This window comes from Phasianus colchicus, chromosome 4, assembly GCF_987193195.1.
Source record: "Phasianus colchicus chromosome 4, bPhaCol1.hap1.1, whole genome shotgun sequence".
Classification (NCBI taxonomy): domain Eukaryota; kingdom Metazoa; phylum Chordata; class Aves; order Galliformes; family Phasianidae; genus Phasianus; species Phasianus colchicus.
The window spans coordinates 19101111-19119955 of NC_143439.1; the positions used below are offsets into that span (position 1 = coordinate 19101111).

Below are 18845 nucleotides of genomic sequence, written 5' to 3' on the forward strand. Positions count from 1 at the left end.
AATTTAGCTTATTTCAGAAAAGGAATTGTAAAATACCAGTTATATGAAAAGTCATGCTGATCACACTCACGAATATCTAGTTAACCTAGCTGGGAGTGTTGCTTGAGTAAAGAACGTAAGTGCTGGTCTCCTGTTTTCCAATGTTGTGTCCTCTTGCCCCTCCACTCCTTACACACATTTATAATAATGTAAGAATTTCATAAGAGAAGAGAAATGAGATTTTGATAGCCTCTCTACTCCACTGCCACTCACCCCCTCCCTCCCCAAAAAAATCATCTGCCAATAATCCTGAACATGGCTGTTGAATGGATTTGACCTTGATTTCAGTTCTTGGCTGGCAGGTGCCTGGAGGCCTTTCAGTCTGCTTTAGAAGATCTTGCTTTAAAAACAGTAGTATTTGTCGCCTAATTATGAATGCAGATTTTGCATGTGTTTGTGATTTACAAGGCCTTCCTTATGTGAAACAGGCTATAAACTCTCTTTGGAAATGTATAGTAGTCTGGAGCAGATAATTACACTCTGAGAAAAGAGCCTCTGTTTCCAGTGAAAACACTGTAAAGTTATTTCAGAAATGCTCTGACCTCAGACGTTTCATATAACTTACACAAAATGCTTTCACATTTGTGCAGCAGCTAGTGGCTTGATCTCTGCCATTTCATAAACGAAAGTGCAGAAGTCTCCTTGGGAAAAAAGCAGGATGTCTATGCTGTGGCCCGCAAAGCCAGTGTTATTTTACGCACTCAGTTCTTTGTGTCTGTAGCCTTCAACAGAAGAAATCTTGTCCTCCTTTAAACAAATCCATCTCCTAATCACCCTGCCCCCATAAACTCAGCTTTCCTCAGATTTTTTTCTTCCCTTCCTCCACTCAGTGTACACACACTAATAAAGTCTGCTGTAAAAACCTTGGGAGAATTTCTCAGCACAAATGGAAAGAAGATGTCAAAGACTGAGGATAGGAATTTTCTTTTTAAACTTGCAGGAACAACAGAGAACAACTGAAGCAATGAGGGAAGAACCAAAGATGGCAATTCTTGCCATGTCAGAATTGCATTAATTTTCTTTTAGTGAAACCCTACTGGTTCTTCTTGATAGCGTCCAAAAGAACTATTTTTGTTTGGGATTGTTTGTTGGTTTTTTTTTCCAAGCTGAATAGTGCAAAGGAGAAGCATTAGAAATGCCAGTGCTGAGACTTGTGAGAATTTCACACCGAAAATGCTTTTGTGGCCTTTTGAAAAAAGCTGTTCTTAACCTCTGATGCAATAAAATTGTCATACATTGATAAAAGCTTTGCATGAAAAAAGCTTATATGCTGAAAGGGTGAGTTAACTTCAAATGGTTCTAATTACGTGCTTTGCCCTGTAGAGAGCAATGAATGGAAAATAGATTTTTGAATACCATGAGGACAGGTAATTTTCAGAAAACCCTGTTTAAAGAAAAGAGAAAAAAATTGAAGTCTGTGATTGTCTCATTTAAAAAAAAAAAAAAAAAAAAAAAAGAGGGAGAAAAAAAAACAAAAAAGATTGGATTGTATTTTCAGAGATGTCTTATCAGAGGAAAATTTGCAGGGAACACACTAGAGACACCTCTGCAGGTGGAGTTGGCTGAGCATATTGCTGACAGCTGTACCAGGGAGATGGCCTAGCTGTCTGAACGTTTGCTGGTGAAGGCACTCATGAGGGCACTTCACTTTGTTTTTGCTCCACTGTTAGCTTAGACCTCAGCTTAGTTTACTGTGGTCTTGGGCATCATACTTGGAACCAACTGACCTCAAGTCAGCCATGATCCAAAGCTCTTCAGAAAGCAGGGCTACCTATGAGTGTAAGGATAGCGCTAAACATGTGGATCACTACAGTAATGTCTCCCATGTTCACAGCAAGATTTAAAATCCAACATCTGTCTGCTCTCTTTGTCATGTTGTGCTATCTGTAATTTCATGCCCAAGATCCAAGAAATAGGAATCTGACAGTAGCAGATGGAGGTCATGCTATTTGCAGTTTGCAGCCAGTAAGATATTCATAGCCAGTAATGTTTTAATAATTCATAGAGATAGAATAGCCATAGTCCTCTGCTTATGCTCTGTGTTCACCATAAACGAGCAAAAAAGTAGCAGCCTGTACTGACTGATTAATTCTTCCCATTCTCTGCAGTTAGTGTTACCAATAAGGTGAGTGTGCAAACTCGCTATGTTGATGGCATGTATGAGATGACCTATAAAATAAATGAATAAATGGAGAAACTGAAAATGTGCAGCAGATGTATCCAGTGATTTTGTTTGGTTTGTGTGTAAAGAGGCTAATTTCTTGTAGGGCAGCACAAAAAGGGCAGAGGCCACAGTTAATGGCACAGGCAGCTTCAACGCAGCTTGCAGCAAGTGCTGCTCTCCCTAAGGGAGAGGAGGGGAGGCCAGGTAGCAAACTTGTGTCCCTGGCCTCTGCAGCAGGCAGAAGAGGTGGCAGGTTGCAGAAGGAATGGCATATGCTTTAACTCCTTGAAAGACTTAGCAGCAGATGCTCTTCTCTAGCATAGATCAGAAGTTTTAAAAATAAGCAGAAAATTGGCTACAGCAGGAATTAACGGAGTTGCATGTGGTTGATCACATCTAAAATACCCAGCAGACTGATCTTCCCTGCACTTGCATTTATGTGGGCTGCGTGAATTTTTACAAATGCAAGCTGTGAAGCTGCCCAGGTGTACTCTTCTCAGTAAGCTTGGTTATTTTTAATTCTGTTGCAGCCTTTTCTTGTTCAACATACAATACGTGTACAAGCACAGACAGCACTTTCTGTCATAATAGTGGGCAGTCTAGCTTGGGTGGCTCCTTCTCTGTTTCCAGCTGCTTTCATAGGTGCCTCAGGTCCTTCTTTGTAATGAAACACCTGTGCATCTTTCAGAAAGCTGGAGATTGCATCTGCTCTGTGTAAGCAGCTGGTTGTCTGCAGACTTGTTAGCATTTTTACTTGCGAGACACTAACCTGAAAAGTAGTTTCAGAAACCTGTGAGCAGCTTTCTGGAAGGTGCTCAATAAAAATGGAAATTAAAGGGCCTCGCTGTTTTGTGATACTGTTGCCTTTCTGTTTCTCTGGTGGTGAATATCAATAAATATTATTTCTGCAGAATGGTGTTGCGCGGATTGCTCGTAAAAGAGCTTATTTTACCTAAAATAGCGTGCTTGAGACTAAACATCAACTTCTGTGTTTCCAAAGATAGATATGAAAGCACTGCTTTTAGATTCTCTAATCCATTTTTCTTTGGCAATCTAAGCTACGAAGGGTGCCAAAATAAATGGCAGATTTATAAGCCTCTGAATTTATTAACTGCACTTGAAAAGAAGTTTTACGATGTTAGAAAATATTTATTATCTAACAGGAGATAAATTGTTGCCCATAACTGAAACCAATAGAAAGTTTGCCATATCAGAGATACTTTTGCTTATCTAAGTAGTCTGATTTAGCAGATGGAGTAAGCAAAGTATTCAAAGAACAACTGCGCAGTGCCTATAGTTATTACTGCAAAAAAGCTGTCTCTGAAATACTACCAGTGTCCAGTGCAAAAAATGACAAAGGAATGCTTTGTTATGTAGAAGTCACTGCATTTGCTTGCACGTCTTTTTTTACAGCGTCCCATAGCTTCAACAGTGCCATTAATTCATTACTTTAACTATTTCTTTCTATTTTTTTCAGGGCCCTCCTGGTCCAAAAGGCGAGAAGGTGAGTTGATGTACGGGTGTCACTTCCCAGGTAAATGGAAATACGTCACAGCATGAACTAAAGACACAGTTTGTATTGACCCAGTGTAATGTTAGATGATGTAAGAGAGCTGGGTAGCACACAGATGCTGTGTTAAACCTATCATCTCATCTTTCCACTTTGCAGGGAGATCAAGGTGATCAGGGCCCTCGGGTAAGCATTTTAAAAAAAATGTTACACTTCCCCTTCGCTGAGTAGGCAATTAGTCTTTAGCGCAAAACTAAATTAAATACACTGTCTGAGCTAATTATGCTTATTAGCTGCATTTACCCTGCATGTTGAAGTCAGTGTCTGCAGGACAGTAATACTGAACGTGATCAGATAGCGTCTGAGAGGGCTTGAGTAACAACAGTAAGTAATGCATTAAAATATAAAACTTCCATTATGAGTGGAAGCAGGTTTCAGTCATTTTGCTCTGCTACATAAAAGTTGGCTTTCCTAACCAAACCTTTCAGTTTCCCCAGCAATGTTTTCACGGCTTGCATGGGCTCCCACAATGCAGAGGGTCAGTGAATTTATAATAAATGTAGCTCTCGATTTCATAGCTGCTATTTAGTAAATTGTAAACAAGTGCATATGCATGAACTAGCTCATTTTCCTAAAATGTATGTATATAATATTGTTAATGATAATGATATTTTCACCACTTAAACAGAACGCTGTTTAGTTATATAAACATAAAATTTCTTTTAATTTTTAAACATCGTGTTTACTTTAACAGAGAACTAAAGAAGAATACAGGGGTAAATGTTCTGATAGGTTGACTGTGCCAGTTCGTTCTTCTTTACATTTGTGCTTCATTAGAAAATGTTTGGCTATGTTGTTCTAATAATAAAGTGATTTCCTTCTTTAGTTGCATTTTTGTGAAGATTTATATAATAATAAACTTTTGTCTGTAAATTATGCAGAATATTTTGAAACTGTAATTTTATTTTACTGTCCTTTTTATTTTTTGTAGTTAGTAAGATTGTATAAAGTCATAATACATTTATCTGTCTGAATTTGGTGTTGGTGTTAGTGTTGTATTACCTACAAGGTTTAGTAACTGTCGTGTCATACAATCATAGAATGGCCTCAGTTGAAAGAGATCTCAAAGATCATGTAGTTTCACCCCCCCTCCCCCCCCCCCCCCGGCCATGGGTAGAGTCGCCAACCTGTAGACCAGAGTCCCATCCAGCCTGGCCTTGAATGCCTCCAGGGATGGGGCATCCACAAACTCTCTGGACAACCTGTTCCAGTGTGTCACTGCCCTCTGTGTGGAAAAACTTCCTCCTAATATCTAACCTAAACCTCCCCTGTCTCAGTTTAAAACCGTTCCTCCTTGTTCTATCACTATCAACCCATGTAATCAGTCAATCTCCCTCCTGTTTTTTTATATGCTCCTTTCAAATACCAGAAGGTCACAATGAGGACTCTCCAGAGCCTTCTCTTCTCTAATCTAAACAATTCCAGTTCCCTCAACCTTTCTTCAGAGGAGAGATGCTTCAGCCCTCTGATGATTTCAGTGGCTCTCTTCTGGACCAGATCCAAGAGCTCTGCACCTTTCTTGTTCTGTGTCCTGCTTAACCAAATCACACCCCTCTATTGGGGAGCAGTAGAGTCCTTCATGGACCATACAAATCATGATTATGATTACTTTGTGTTACTAATGAATCAGTTGCTGTTAACTACTAAGAAACCTTCCAACTTAAGAAGTTTGGGTTTAAGGACATCATAAAGTCATAGGTACATAAGTGTGTGCCAGTTGAGGCTCTCTGAATGTGGGAGAGGAATCCAGTGAGGTCAGCAGTAGGGGAAAGAAGTGGTGAATAACACCTTGTGAGCTAGCGGCAGCTTCACTTGTTTATTTAGTCAGTGCATGCTGTAATAAAGTACCTGTTTTTGAAACATGCATTAGCTTAATCTGCCCAGTCCTCTTATTTGTTTATATATTTGGTTGGTTGTTTTGCTTTTTTTTTTTTTTTGGAGTGACTGTGTGTGTGTTCCACAGTAGCTTCTCCTTGTTCTTCCCTTTCTGTATATATCAGGAGTAGTAAGTGCTACAATGCCTCTCACCACTTGTTGTTTCATGGTACAGCAGTTCTCTCTTCTGTTAACTGTCTTTGGGGTGAGCCTACTTGGGTTACTGTGCCAAGAGATTTACGATGTAATTAATGTAAATTATATGTGTCACTCAGTCATGTTCCAAATGAAACTAAATATATTTAAAACTGGTTGGTTGCCTTTGCGCATAGTATTTCACCATTCCCTAAGTCAAACGTTTTTGGAGGTGACTCCGTACCAGAGTATTTTAGAGAAGTTGCACCTGTAAGTGACTGTGGAATGATATCAGCATTTGGATTTGACAGGTATGCAAACAAATTGGATATAATGTCTGGAAGTGCTGGACATCTTAGAGCTGATCCATCTTTTATAGACATGGACCTTTAAGTTTGTTCATTTTATGACATTTTTTACATATTGTTTGAATCTAGTTCTTAACGTGGTAAAGATTGTACTGTTTCAAATCATTTTGCAAAGTTTTAAAATGATCATTCTTTTTAAAAGCTGCTTTCTTTTCTCTCAAGTATTTTTCATTAGCAAAAGAAACCCAAACAAAATGTCAAGATTCCGTGTCAGAGTGGAACTGTAAGCTCTTAAAATTCTTCTGAAAGAGAAGCATTTAAGAAACAAAAAAAATACTGTGTTTTATCTTTAAGTATAGCACTTTGAGTTTTGAGCAGTCATTAGATATGAAAGATCCTTCCTTCTGAAATATTCTCAAAAGTGCAAAACCAGTAATCATGTGTTTCAAAACTTATTTCTTGTGGTCCCTGGAAACACCGACTGTATGCTGATCTTTTTTGAAATTCAAATGTTCTTGAAAGTATTTTCTATATATTAAAAAAAATAGCAGACAACTGACCCTCCAAATACTGCGCAGAAGTCAGAAACAGATATTTTTAGAATAAAAGAGTTGTTGTTTTTTTTTTTTCTTTTGAGAGGGGGGCTTTTTTGGAGGAAGAATCTGAAAGGTTTTCTTAGGTATTCAGAATTTATAGCTGCAGACCAGTCTTTCTCTTACAGAAATGGTGAAAGGGTTGTAGTTCCTAATACCATATGGTGTAATCCACTTATGTCCATATGTAAGCAAAACCAGGATTCCAGTAGTGTGGATGATGTAGAAGTTCATGCTCTGACTGTGAATTTGAACAGCAGGTTAATACTGCTTCAATCTCATGAGACCACAGATAAGGTAGTGGTGGGTATATTCAAAAGTCATCATCTTCTTTGAAGAACTAAAAAAAAAAAAAAAAAGTTAAATATTTTTATATCAGATCTCTACTTGTTACCTTAATATTCTGGCAGACTAAACATTTAGGTGAAATGCAAAACCAGCAGTCTTTTGTATGTTTTTCTTTTTGCAGAGGACGTGGCCCCATGATGTGTCATGCAGATTTGCATTACTGTACTGAGCCATGGCAAAATTATAAAGGGCGGTTTTTAGATTTTGGGCTATTAGAACAAATGCTGATATCAATCCACTGCTTGGTTCCAGTTGCTGAGCTCTACCCCATTTTGAAAAAGCCTTTGAAGTTTTCATATGCTATGTGTACACAGAAGAGATTGTACCCTGATTAATGGAAGCAGACCAGAGGTGAATGTCTGGGAGTGGTTTAGCTAGTACTGTTTGTCTTGATCAGCTTATTGTTGTCCTCCTCTAATTGATGTAACAAGTATCTTCTGTCCTTTAGATGCACTAGTGATTCTTTCTTTATCAGGTCTAGAAATCAGTGGCTAACAGTTGCTTTAAATTGGTTTTAGTACAGTAAGAAGACACGCTAAAAGATTTTCATGAAATTGTTCTCTCCTTTTGTCTGTTTAAGTAAACTTTCCCAGCTGCTGGCTTGGCACAAAACTGATAAAATCTCTCAAACTTCTGCAACAGAAGAGATTAAATTGAGGAGGGAAAAAAAAAGTTTTCAGAAGTTTATTTTATTGTGATAACCCTTATTGTCTTGAAGGTTAAACAGGTTCTTTATATACTGTTAAACCAGATAGGTGAAGGAAGTGATAATGCACTTTTCTATTTAACCCTAACTCTTTACTTACTGTCTGCTGAGGAGAGATCACTGCTTTGCAATAGAAATTTTGCAGGTTCTACTCTTCTGTGCTGGAAAACTATTTAAAATTTGCCTACAATAAACAATATAGGCCTGGAAGCAAACTATTTACTGAAACATATGCATACATATTTGGATTTATAAAAGGGCTGCTCCAAAAGTAACACCTCTTATTTTGGTGGCCCATGATGTCAGAGGGTGGGTGGTGCATTCAGCAGTGGCAATAGTGATGTGAAAGATAAGCCACATTCCAGGTGGCTGTGAGCAGCTGTCACACCACAAAATGAAGAGCATCTCAATTAGCTCATTTGCACTAATAGGCTAATGGTGGTGTCCATGTTGAAAAGTAGTTTTTTGTTGGCAAGAATTTTCTGTATCAAACATTGTTATCATGCACTTTGTCATGGTTTCCATGGAAATAATTAGAAGACAGTGCTTTCAGAGCACCCTATGTTGATATAAGCATTGGCTATAAATATAAACTTTGGTATTACTTCACTTGTTGCATTATGGACACTGCTTTTATAAACTGTCTCATTTTAAAGGGAAATTGAAGATATCTAAGGAATGCATTTTGACCTGTTATTTTTCAAAGAAAAATAAATAAAGCCTCTTTTTAATGTGTGCGTATATTATCCTTAATTAATGTCTCTAAGGAATATAATAAAAAATACTTGGAGCCCTTTCCTGCTCCCTCAGACAATAAATGGAAAATCTATGTTGTCATCATTAGAATTAGTATTTCATTCATAAATCAGAAAGTACTAATTGCTCACTGATGAATAACCCATGATCATCAACTCTCTGCCGTCTACTAAAACTTAGACTTTTTTCATTTGAGGATTAGCATTTTTTTTTTTTTAGAAAGGAACAGGTTTGTGTCATAAAATTAGGTAGTAGTATGTAAATTAATCTGATTTCTTGCCCTTACCAAAGGCAAGACTCCAGTGTTCTTGAGGTACTACTAATTTTAGCAAATGCACATAAATCAGCAATGTAATAAGCAGCTTTGTTCCCAGACACCCAGTTTGTATCTTTATTCAACATCTTGTCAAAGCAAATATATATAGTATTACAATCAGAGTATTATGTTAATTTAATGTAACTTTGCATAACTTAAACATATTCTGGCAATGTCTTCCAAAGTTGTCCTTGGTGATGTTTGATTATATCCTACTCAATGCTTACCTTATTTTTTTCTATAAGTACTCCTCATGAATTTTATCTGCCTTAAGAGAAGGACTGCTAAGTTTCATTAATAGAAATTAGTGTTGTTCCCAGCTTTTAATTTCATGGTAGGAATAGTCTTTGGTTTCCTTTATATGAATATTCTGTCGAAAGCAGTGAAGGTGGTGATACAGAGATGTTGTCCTAGCTGATATGCTTAGGTGTGTATAAAAGTATATATATATTTCTTCATGCATTACTTCAAACATAAATTCACACAGAGTAGCATTAAGTTCATGCTTTAGCAATATGATTACCCATGCAGTTGTTTGTTTTTCATTGTCCTGTGTAGAAGCAAGTTCTAGTTCTAAACTATATGTAACCATTGTTTTGAACTATACTCCTGTTATGCCACAATAAGAAGGCTGAAAAAACTTAATTCCTTCTGTTAAGATAACATTGACTAAAGCAAACTCATAGAGAAAACTTCTCAATATCTAGTTTAATGCCAGCTTGCCTCTAAGTAGTTACTTCTGAGACTTTATTACCTTATCTGTAAAAAATCAAAAGGGGTGTTTATGTAGTCAATTTCTGGGACTAGTTATCTGTACAAATTGACCATTTTTAGGCTATTCTGACTCCACTGTTTTCCATTAATGTGAAAGCAGGGAATCAAATAGGAGTGAGGTTTGGAAGGAACTCAGATTGCACTGGCTGCTCACTTGATCTGAAGCACTGGAACACTCAAGACTTGAGATGAGCCCCAGCTCAGAGTTCTCAGGAGCATTCTTTTGGCAGTGGATGACTCTCCAGGGCCAAGCTATGCCTTTGATGTTTGGCTCATGAGGTACTGCTGGGGAATGCAGAACAGCTGTGACATTAGAGAGAGTGTCACATACCTGCTCCCAAGACAAGGATGTTGTCATTTCCATCTTAAGAGCTAGGCAGTGCATGTCTTTACTCACCACTCATCAGTTTGCATCTTGTTCCTTTTTAGTAATGCCAGAGGAATGGTGAGGAAGGAAGTCTCTGTACATCCTGTTCCTCTTTCTCAAGCTCGGTCCCGTGACTGAGAAAACATTATGTAGGCATTTCATCTAGAATGACAGCTGTCCCGCAAAAGTATTACAGTACTGAACACTTGAGTTAGAGCAGTTTGATCAAAGTCAGCTCTTGAAAAATGCTTCCCCCAGGCCTAACAAATATCATAGAAGTGATTTGAACCACTCACCTGCTTTTTATAACTACAGTGAGTATGAAATTTGAAGAGAAACATGATAAGCCTGAACTGAAGATTTTTACTGTGAGGACCAACGTGGTTTTGGAAAAAAAAAAAAAAAAAGGGTTTATATTGGATCTTACTGGATGCTTACCACCAACTTCAGTAAGAGTATGCATGGCTTCAAGAAGGATATTTTTTGATGATTATGGTCATCAGAACTCCTGAGTTGCGTGGAGAAGATGTTTATCTCACTGAAAATTCATCTAATAATAGAACTAAAATAGTCAAGTGCTAGCTTTACCCAGTTTTGTCCTTTCTGAGCATAGAGTCAGGCAGAGTTCACTGTGAAAATATAGAGGTCATTATAGAAAATAACACTTCTTTTACAATGATCTGTTTTAATCAGAGCTTGTGCTAGTTTGCAGGACATTACGCTTTTATCTTTTATTATTTTAATACAAGGACTGAATCATTACATTATGTATTCAGATTATAACTCCTTGCTGAATTATTACCTTAGTAAAAAAAAAAATCCTGGATCCTTGTCTTGTGCACTGTTTTACTTAGCAGAGCTGCTGATGGAGAAAGCAGCGGTTATGATAAAAGGGATTATATAAAAGAGCTCCTGCTGAGAGTCCATGGCACTGTACAGGGTGATACCAAACTCTGTGTTCCCCAGGGCAGGTAAAATAATTAGCTGCAGGACTGCCACTCAGTCTGAGGGATTAATTAGAACTGGAGGTGGTGTTGGGGAGGAGGGAAAGCAGCCATAAAGGGTGTCAAGACCACTCTGGCCTGGAGCCTGTGTGATTTGATGTGAAATAGCAGCAGCTGGCTGTAACCTTAGGAAGTGCAAGTGAACAGCAGGTGGTAATTCCTGTCTCATTTACCATGTCTTCACAGGAACATGTAAGCTTGTGCAGCTTGGGTTTATTGGCAGGTCAGAAGAAAAATCCTAAGGAGGACTGTGACATTTACTGTGCTGAGCAAATGCAAAATTCAAAATGGGAGTGTACACAGTGTTAGTGTAAAACCATTAAGATGATGTTTGCTCTTATATCTGCCACACAGTAGGACTGTGACAACCTTATAGACCTTGTTGTAGGCCAACACAAAAGTTGAACATACTGTGAAAAATCTAGGACTCAGTGGGAGTGGTTGTGATGGATGGTTACAGGAGAATTATTTCATCAAAGTAGAAAGTCAGGCAATCATGTAAGGGTCTGTCATTTTTCAGTGTTTTCAGGGAATGAATCATCTTTATCTGCATTTTCAGGTGGGCAAGCAGTGCATGGCATTATATGGTCATGGGCCTGTTAGTTTCTGCCAAGCATCATGTTTTGCTTGGCATTTGAGCAAAAACTGCAGGACATGCAACAAATGTGTTAATGTAGAAATTGTTACCAGTTAGTGTTTCAGAGTGAGCTTGAGCTGCTGTCAGCAGAATTTAGTGGTCCAGTGGTCTGTGCTGATCGTTGTAGTCTTTTGTGCTCTGTCAGGGCCTCCCAGGGTGTAGAACAAGAACTGTTCATATTCGCAGTTCAAGAATCAAACCAAATAAAGAGAAAACTGAATAGCACAGAATTTGTTATTGAGAACAACTTTAGATAGAAAAAAAAGAAAGTAAAATATATCTAGGGGATATTTGAGGGGGTATTTATAGCAGAGTGACAGGAAAGGAAGAGAACTCATTTTGTAGAAAGGGTAGATCATTTTATGCCTTTTTTGAAGCTTATTGTTTGCCAACATAAGCTTTCATGGATGCCAGAAGATGCAATGCCTTCTAAAACCTCTCACGCATGCATAAACCATGTACTCATAATTTCTTTGCTGGGTTCCATTCAGTATTCTTCTATTTCTGACCTCTCCAGAAATTATTGTTACGTATAGGAAGATGATCTAGGTCCAAGCTGACATTGCATTTTTCTGGCCATTAGCTCTGATATGATCAGTTTTGGGTAATGGAAAGAAGTTTTTGTTCAACTTTGGAAAATGCTGGAAGACATTGTTGCTGAAGGAGATGGTTTCTCTTTCTCATAGTTTGTTTGTGTTGACAAACCTACAGTACTGGTATACTCTTGAATTTGTCTCTGTGGTGTTGGGAGGCAGTGAAAATAGACTGTGAAGTGCTCCACATAAATGTTTGTTTGTGGAGCTACGCAAAATTTTCAAAACTTTTTCATTTATTTAAAAAAAAAAAAGCAAAAAAGCAATACAACATTTGCAGAGAATCTCCTGAATTAATTCTCAGGTTTGTTTTTTTTTTGTATTGTCATGAAATGAATCAAACCTAATATAAGTTTTGAGTTTCCACCCTTTAAAAAAAAAAAAGTCAATTCTAAATATGCCACATTACAGTTAACTATAAAAACTATTATGCAATAATGAGTAAAAATGAGGTGCTTAAAAGATTTTCTGGCTATCCCTTTTATAATTAAAAAAAAAAAAAAAACACCTAAAATTTATTGCTTTCTGCTATGATTTTAGATCTTCTGTAGGTTTCTTGTTTGTACCCATTTCTATTACATGGGTATTGTAGCTTTAGCTTGAAGAGGAATGAACCATGTGCACAGCAGGGCTAATGAGTCACAGATGTAAAGATTCTGGCACAGTACCATTTAATAACTTCTTTAACTTATATTCCATAACAAGATAAATGCAAATTTGATACATCTGTTTTCTAAATGGTGTATCATTTCAGCCTGAGCAATGTCTCAGGAATGAGCTTCTTTAAATGTATGGTGGTTTAGCCTTTTTTGGCTTTGTTTTCTTTTTATTTGTTTCTAAAGAGGAGATCTCAGGTCATCAAGCAATGCAGTTAGCCACAGCCAGGTTCATCAGAACAAAGTGGGAAAGCTGGTAAAACTGCCTCTGACTTGATGGGATCCACTTGCAGAGTCTCAGTTTCCTCTTGTTTCACCAGCGTGTATCAAGAATAAAGTTGCAAAGATCATGTTGTATGAATCAGAATCTAATTCTGCCTTCTTAGGGGAGCTGGGGAGGAAGACCAGTGTGGTCTTTGTGATCTAAAACATCTCTGATACGATTGCAGGTGGAGATGCACAGAACAATTACTTGTAATAATGAAAGATGGTTGTAGCTGTCAGGCCACTGTTGCCTCTTGGTGCTTTCCACGAGGCTGGCTGGACTGCAAAGCATGCTGCCCCATGGCCACAGGGATTGCCCCATCAGAACCTTGACGCAGAGACTTATGAAATCCACCTTGTCTGGCAGCCAGAGCTATGTGCATCTTTCCCTTTTGTAGGTGCAACTCTGCAGCCAGCTACACTGAGGCCTCGCAGCAGGGCTTTGCCATGGAAGTGACACTTGTGTCCACGCACATAGGGATCTTAGGCATTTACCTGTATGCCTCAGTCTGATGTCTTAGCTGTTTCCTGGCTCTCCGTGAACAAACCTTTGAGGACCTCTGCTTCAGATAGGGTGCTGAATCTAGAGGACTTAGGGATTTCTTTCTTTAGGGCGATCCTACTTAACACTACAAGGTTTCAGCTTAATGAGGAAGAGTAATTTGCGCCCCAGAAGGCAGCACAAGAAGAGTGCTGAAGTGAGAGCAAAGCTCTCACAGCAGGCTCTAATTACCACATCTTCCTTTTTTGTATCAAGTTCTGCACACGTGGGTAGAGTAGGATATGAGAGACCACATGCAGCATACAGCACTCAATGGGCGAATTTTACCCTGGTTATGAAAATGCCATTATGTTTATGTTGAAAATGTTGACCTTGGCCATTGTGGATTCCCCCAAATCTACCAGTAGATTGTTGTCCAGTGTTTATAATTGTGTATGTATGATCAGTTTATGTGCAGAATGTCGTATGTAAAACAGAATGTGAGGAGCAGGATGGTAGTTACACAAAGTGCCTCAAAATTTTCTGTCGCCGCTGTCAAGTTCTGCAGCAGCCCAGAATCAAAGCTTTCTGCAGAGCTATCTTGAAGGGCTGTAGCACGTTTTAATGGATAAACAGTGCAGTCAGCTGGCTGTCAAACAATCCTAATAATTTATTGTCATTTTAAGGAGTCACCTCTGTGCAACTGCTCCTTCTAAAAATCTGTTTATGTTGTTGTCGTGAAGTAACAACCTACACACCTATAATGCAAACTTAATTCTGTTTCCCATATGACAGAGAGGCTGTTTCCTGTCAGTAGGCGATGTGGGGTATACTAAAGATAGTGTTTGTTCTGTCTGTCTGTCAGTAAATTGTCTCTGTGATGTTTGTGTTGTGTTGTTTTGGTTCCATGTTATGCTGTGTCCCTAGGGTCTGCCAGGCTTCCCCACAGTCGCTGCTCTGCACAGTAATCAGATCCTCACCGTCAAGGTTTGTGGTTGACATGTACCTGTTCAGTCAGGTCTCTCTGTATCAGCATAAAAGTGCACATGAAAAAAATTACTTTTACTACAAGGTAGCCATGAATCCTTATGGTGGACTTCAGTCAACTCTCTTTGCCTTTGTATCGGTGTATGCATTTCTGATGCAAAGCGTGGGATCAAATCCATAACTGCATACAGCGCTACCCCCGGCAGCACCCGTGTTCCGTGTGCTCTTCTTGGTCAGTATCTCATTTTTCAGATGAGAATTTCTGTAGTTCTGCTTCCCTGTGGCATACAGGAGCATTGAAAATGTCAGTGAACTCTGTACTGGTTGAATCAAGAAACAGTTATATGTGTTAGATATCTGAAGTTTAATCTGTATGTACCAATTTTTCAAAATGCATTTGCAAATCAAGCAGGAAGAATTGAGCAATCTGGTCAAGCTGGAACTCCAATCCTTATTAAAATAACACCATTGTTCATGGCACAATATGCTGGTTAGAAAATCTGACTGAAAGTTGAACTGGTGCTTTGTGTCTAGAAACTTTGCTGAGAGAACAGAATGCAAAAATACTGAATTTTTTCAGAGCCTAGATAATGGAAAAAAAATAAAATGAAGAATTCTCCTGTGAAATCTGGGGAGAAAGGACTTAGACAATTAACTCGCTGTATATGATGAGTTCAGAAAGCGCTAACAGCACAGTTTCTCTCTGGCAGAAGCTCCAGTTCATATAACTTTAGCTATTACAAATCTAATGAATATATCTTTATTTCTTTCTCGGGCCTTCTGATGTCTATTCTTCAATTCTCTCATCTCTGATCTTCAACCTTTGACCTCACCTGCCTGATCAGATGGTGTTTCCTAAAATCAATCATGGGTTTCTCTCTGCTGATCAGCAGCTCATTAAACGCCGCCTCATTAAGGTAGTGCTTCATCTCACTGGAATCTGGTTCTTCTTTACATTCAGTTTACTCTCTGCTGTACCTGTTTGTCGGAAGCCTTCTTATAGCAAGTTGCTTATTTGAAAGTTCTGTAATTAAGCAATTGTTAATGAAATTAACGCGTAAATACTATGGGTGGCTGTGCTAAATGCTCCACGTTTAAGATGCAGTTAGCATTTTTAGTGGTTTGCAGTGCTATACTGGAAATCAAATAAGTTGAACACCATTTCTGGTGATTTTTCGAAGGCTGTATGTTTTGGCAACTTCCTTGGAAATTGTCTTTTACAAATTAGTAAGTCTAAATCATTAAGGGATTTAGCTAATTATCACTCTGAAAGAGCTCACCAAAACAGATGAAAAATTCTTACGACTTTGTGGAAAAGCAGTTACTCTTCATGCTCATGTTTGAAGTCTGTCCACGTAACATTGGTGGGCTTGGACTGTTGCCAGGCAAACTGTCTAGTTCTGGCACACGAGTTTTTTTTAATCTTCTGCTTTGTCATGATTATACCAATCAGGAAATGAAGAGCTGCTTATTGAAAACGATTACTCTCTCTGGAAAACTGCATGAGTCAAATATTGCAAAGCTACCCCAAATTCTAGTTCGTGTCTTGTGGTAGTACAAGCCATTTACAATTTCAGCCTTTTGCTGCTCTGTGGCTGATTGCACTGTACAGGTACAACCTGTTGGTCTTCAAGGCAAAGTGCAGTCTTTGGCAGTAAGGAGCAAAGACGCAGCAGCTTCTTTAAACTTGTGTTCTTTCTGGAAAATGGTATTTTGTGTGGTTGATGCCTCTAAAGCAAACTTCTGATGATTATTTCTTTGTTGTGCTAGGGGGACCAAGGACAAGCTGGACCCCCTGGACCTCCAGGGCCACCAGGACCCAGAGGTCCCCCAGGAGATACTGGCAAAGATGGTCCTCGAGGGATGCCTGGCATTCCGGTGAGTTAGTCTGTCGATGACCAAATTGTTGTCAAGTATGTAACAGCCAAAGGTGGTTTGTGAGGAAAGATAGGCAAATAAGACATGTGGAAGCTGAACCACAGACAAATTTCACAGTGCACTCTGCCACACACAGCAAGTTCATAGCGGGGCCAAGAGTAACACCTAGGTTTCTTGCCTCTCACCCCTGGCAATTTTTCCCACACGTTCTAAGGTTTCTGAGTTGTTCACTGATGTTTTAATAAGTGTACAAAAAGGGTCTGCCCCCTCTATAAGTAGCAAATGTTCCCACTCAGACTTCAAGCTAAAGCTGAATGTAAGATATTGCATAGGCTAGCTTGACTTCTCACTTTCTAATGATTTAGCATCAAATTATGAAATCAAAATAATAAACTGCTAAATGCTGCCCAAAGTATGATAAATTTTGGAGTGAGATCCTGCCATTTCTACACAACACTAACAGTACAATTTTCTTCTGCTCATCCCCTGTATTTCATTAGATCTATAAGCAGAATACAGAACATTGCTTAATGTTTTAGATGCAGGATCAGACCCACAGCCTTTGGCATTTTGTAATGTGAGATTAAACACTTCATAAAAAGATGTGCAAATGCAGGTGTTTTTTTTTTGTTTTTTTTTTTTCCAGAATATGAGTATATTTTTGACTCTATGGTTTGTGACCTCTAATACTCCTTTTTAAAATGTTTTTCTTTTTGAAAAAAGTATCTCTCTGTTCATCATGAATCCCACTGCAGTGTCAGTGTGAAAGCTGAATCACAGGCAGTACACTTGACAACTGAAATGTCAAATGCACAGATCTGGTAAACACATCCCCACACCTATCACAAATAAAGATCACAGGTGAGAGGATGCATAAGGAACTAGCAAGGTGAAGACATCTCTGGAAAAAGAAACAGCTTTGTCAGAGAGAAAGCATAGCTCATTATGTAGGCCAGGACAGAAAGGCATAACATTTCACTGCAAAATCAAGAAAGAAAATACCTGAGCTCCTGTTCTTGCCATATTTGAAATTGTATTGACTATACATTAGCTGTATTAAGAGTGTAGCATGATAACGATCCCTGGAGAAGTTCATGAAACATGGAGATGTAGCACTGAGGGCCATGGGTTAATTGGTGGTAGGTCAACAGTTCAGTTAGATGAGGTGATCTTGGTGATCTTTTCCAAACTTAATGATTCTATGACTCTAATTGAGGCCTGATGTTATCCAACATTGGACTGATAATTTCTAGCACAAGGTTGTGAAGTGACATTGAAAATCTATTGCTTTCACTTTATGCTTTACTTTGGCCATCTACTCATTTCTTGTTAGTCTTCTAATGTGGTAAATTTGACTCTGTTCGGAGTTGCTTCTGGTTTCATATAGAGAGGGTGAGACTGAAACCACAACCAATTTCTAACTGCAAGAGCTTTAATGGTTTTGCAACCATTTTTATAATTCACATGCAAGAGGCTAGAAGAATCAGCCAGTGTTGCTGGTCACAGTCTGACTGTGGATTGCTTGGGTTTTTTTGCTGCTTAGCAAAGGGAACAATAGTGTTTCTCATGACAGAAGTAATGCATTTTATGCAATTAGGTCATTCCATTTTATAATAGTTCTGTAGTGATTTTTGACTTTAGATGGCGAGAGAGAGTTTCTTTTTATAGGTTTGTTTTTTGTTTCTTTTTGTTTAGCTGTGGTTATCTTAAGCCCCATAGCATTGTGGAGAATCAATTTGTGGTACAGCTTCAGAATCAGATAAAATCAAACCAGATTGCTGACTATTGTTATCATCCTGCTCTTTCTCAGTGTCCTGCATCAAGAGGAAAACTTGTCCCAGCTTTGTATCTTTAAAAGGCTTGTGTGGAAAAGAGAAACAACTAAATAATAGTTATACTGCATTACAAATAGGAACACTGCAGCATTACAACTGAAAGTCCTTACTATGGCTAGCCTCCACTGTAAGGCAGTCATTTCCTTAAGCAAGCTTTCATTTCCTTTTAAGCAAGGTACTTATAATCACCAGAACTGCAAGAAAATGTTTTGGCTGCTTCCTTCGTCCACGCCCCATACACTTGCTGTGCATCCTGTGAAACTCACTCAAGATAACAGGGCCCAGGTGAGAATCTCCAGCAACCATCATTACTTCTGTTCCTCTTGTGTAGCAGTTTTGAGGAACAGTCTGTGTGTTAACATCTCCATCTGTGCCCACAGATCTCCATCTGTGCTATCTTTACCTCACATGCCAGGAGCATGCATCCTGCTCCAGACGCTTAAAGTTTTCAGAGATGAGGAAGTGTTTGTTTGTGGGACAGAAAGTCTTTAGAGCTGAAGAAATGTGAGGAAAATGCTGCTAGGCCTATTGGAAGGTCTAACAGGAACCAAGGAAGATC

The 18845-nt window shown here is 38.6% G+C and overlaps 1 protein-coding gene across 1 annotated transcript in view; it reads left to right on the plus strand.

The window, feature by feature from the left end:
* The window catches only part of COL25A1 (collagen type XXV alpha 1 chain), a 292895-nt gene that overhangs the window by 194240 nt on the left and 79810 nt on the right, over positions 1 to 18845 (plus strand). The window contains exons 6-9 of the mRNA XM_090140053.1: positions 3681 to 3707; positions 3873 to 3899; positions 15419 to 15490; positions 16344 to 16451. Coding sequence (XP_089996179.1) covers positions 3681 to 3707; positions 3873 to 3899; positions 15419 to 15490; positions 16344 to 16451 — 234 coding nt within the window. The remainder of the gene's footprint in view (positions 1 to 3680; positions 3708 to 3872; positions 3900 to 15418; positions 15491 to 16343; positions 16452 to 18845) is intronic.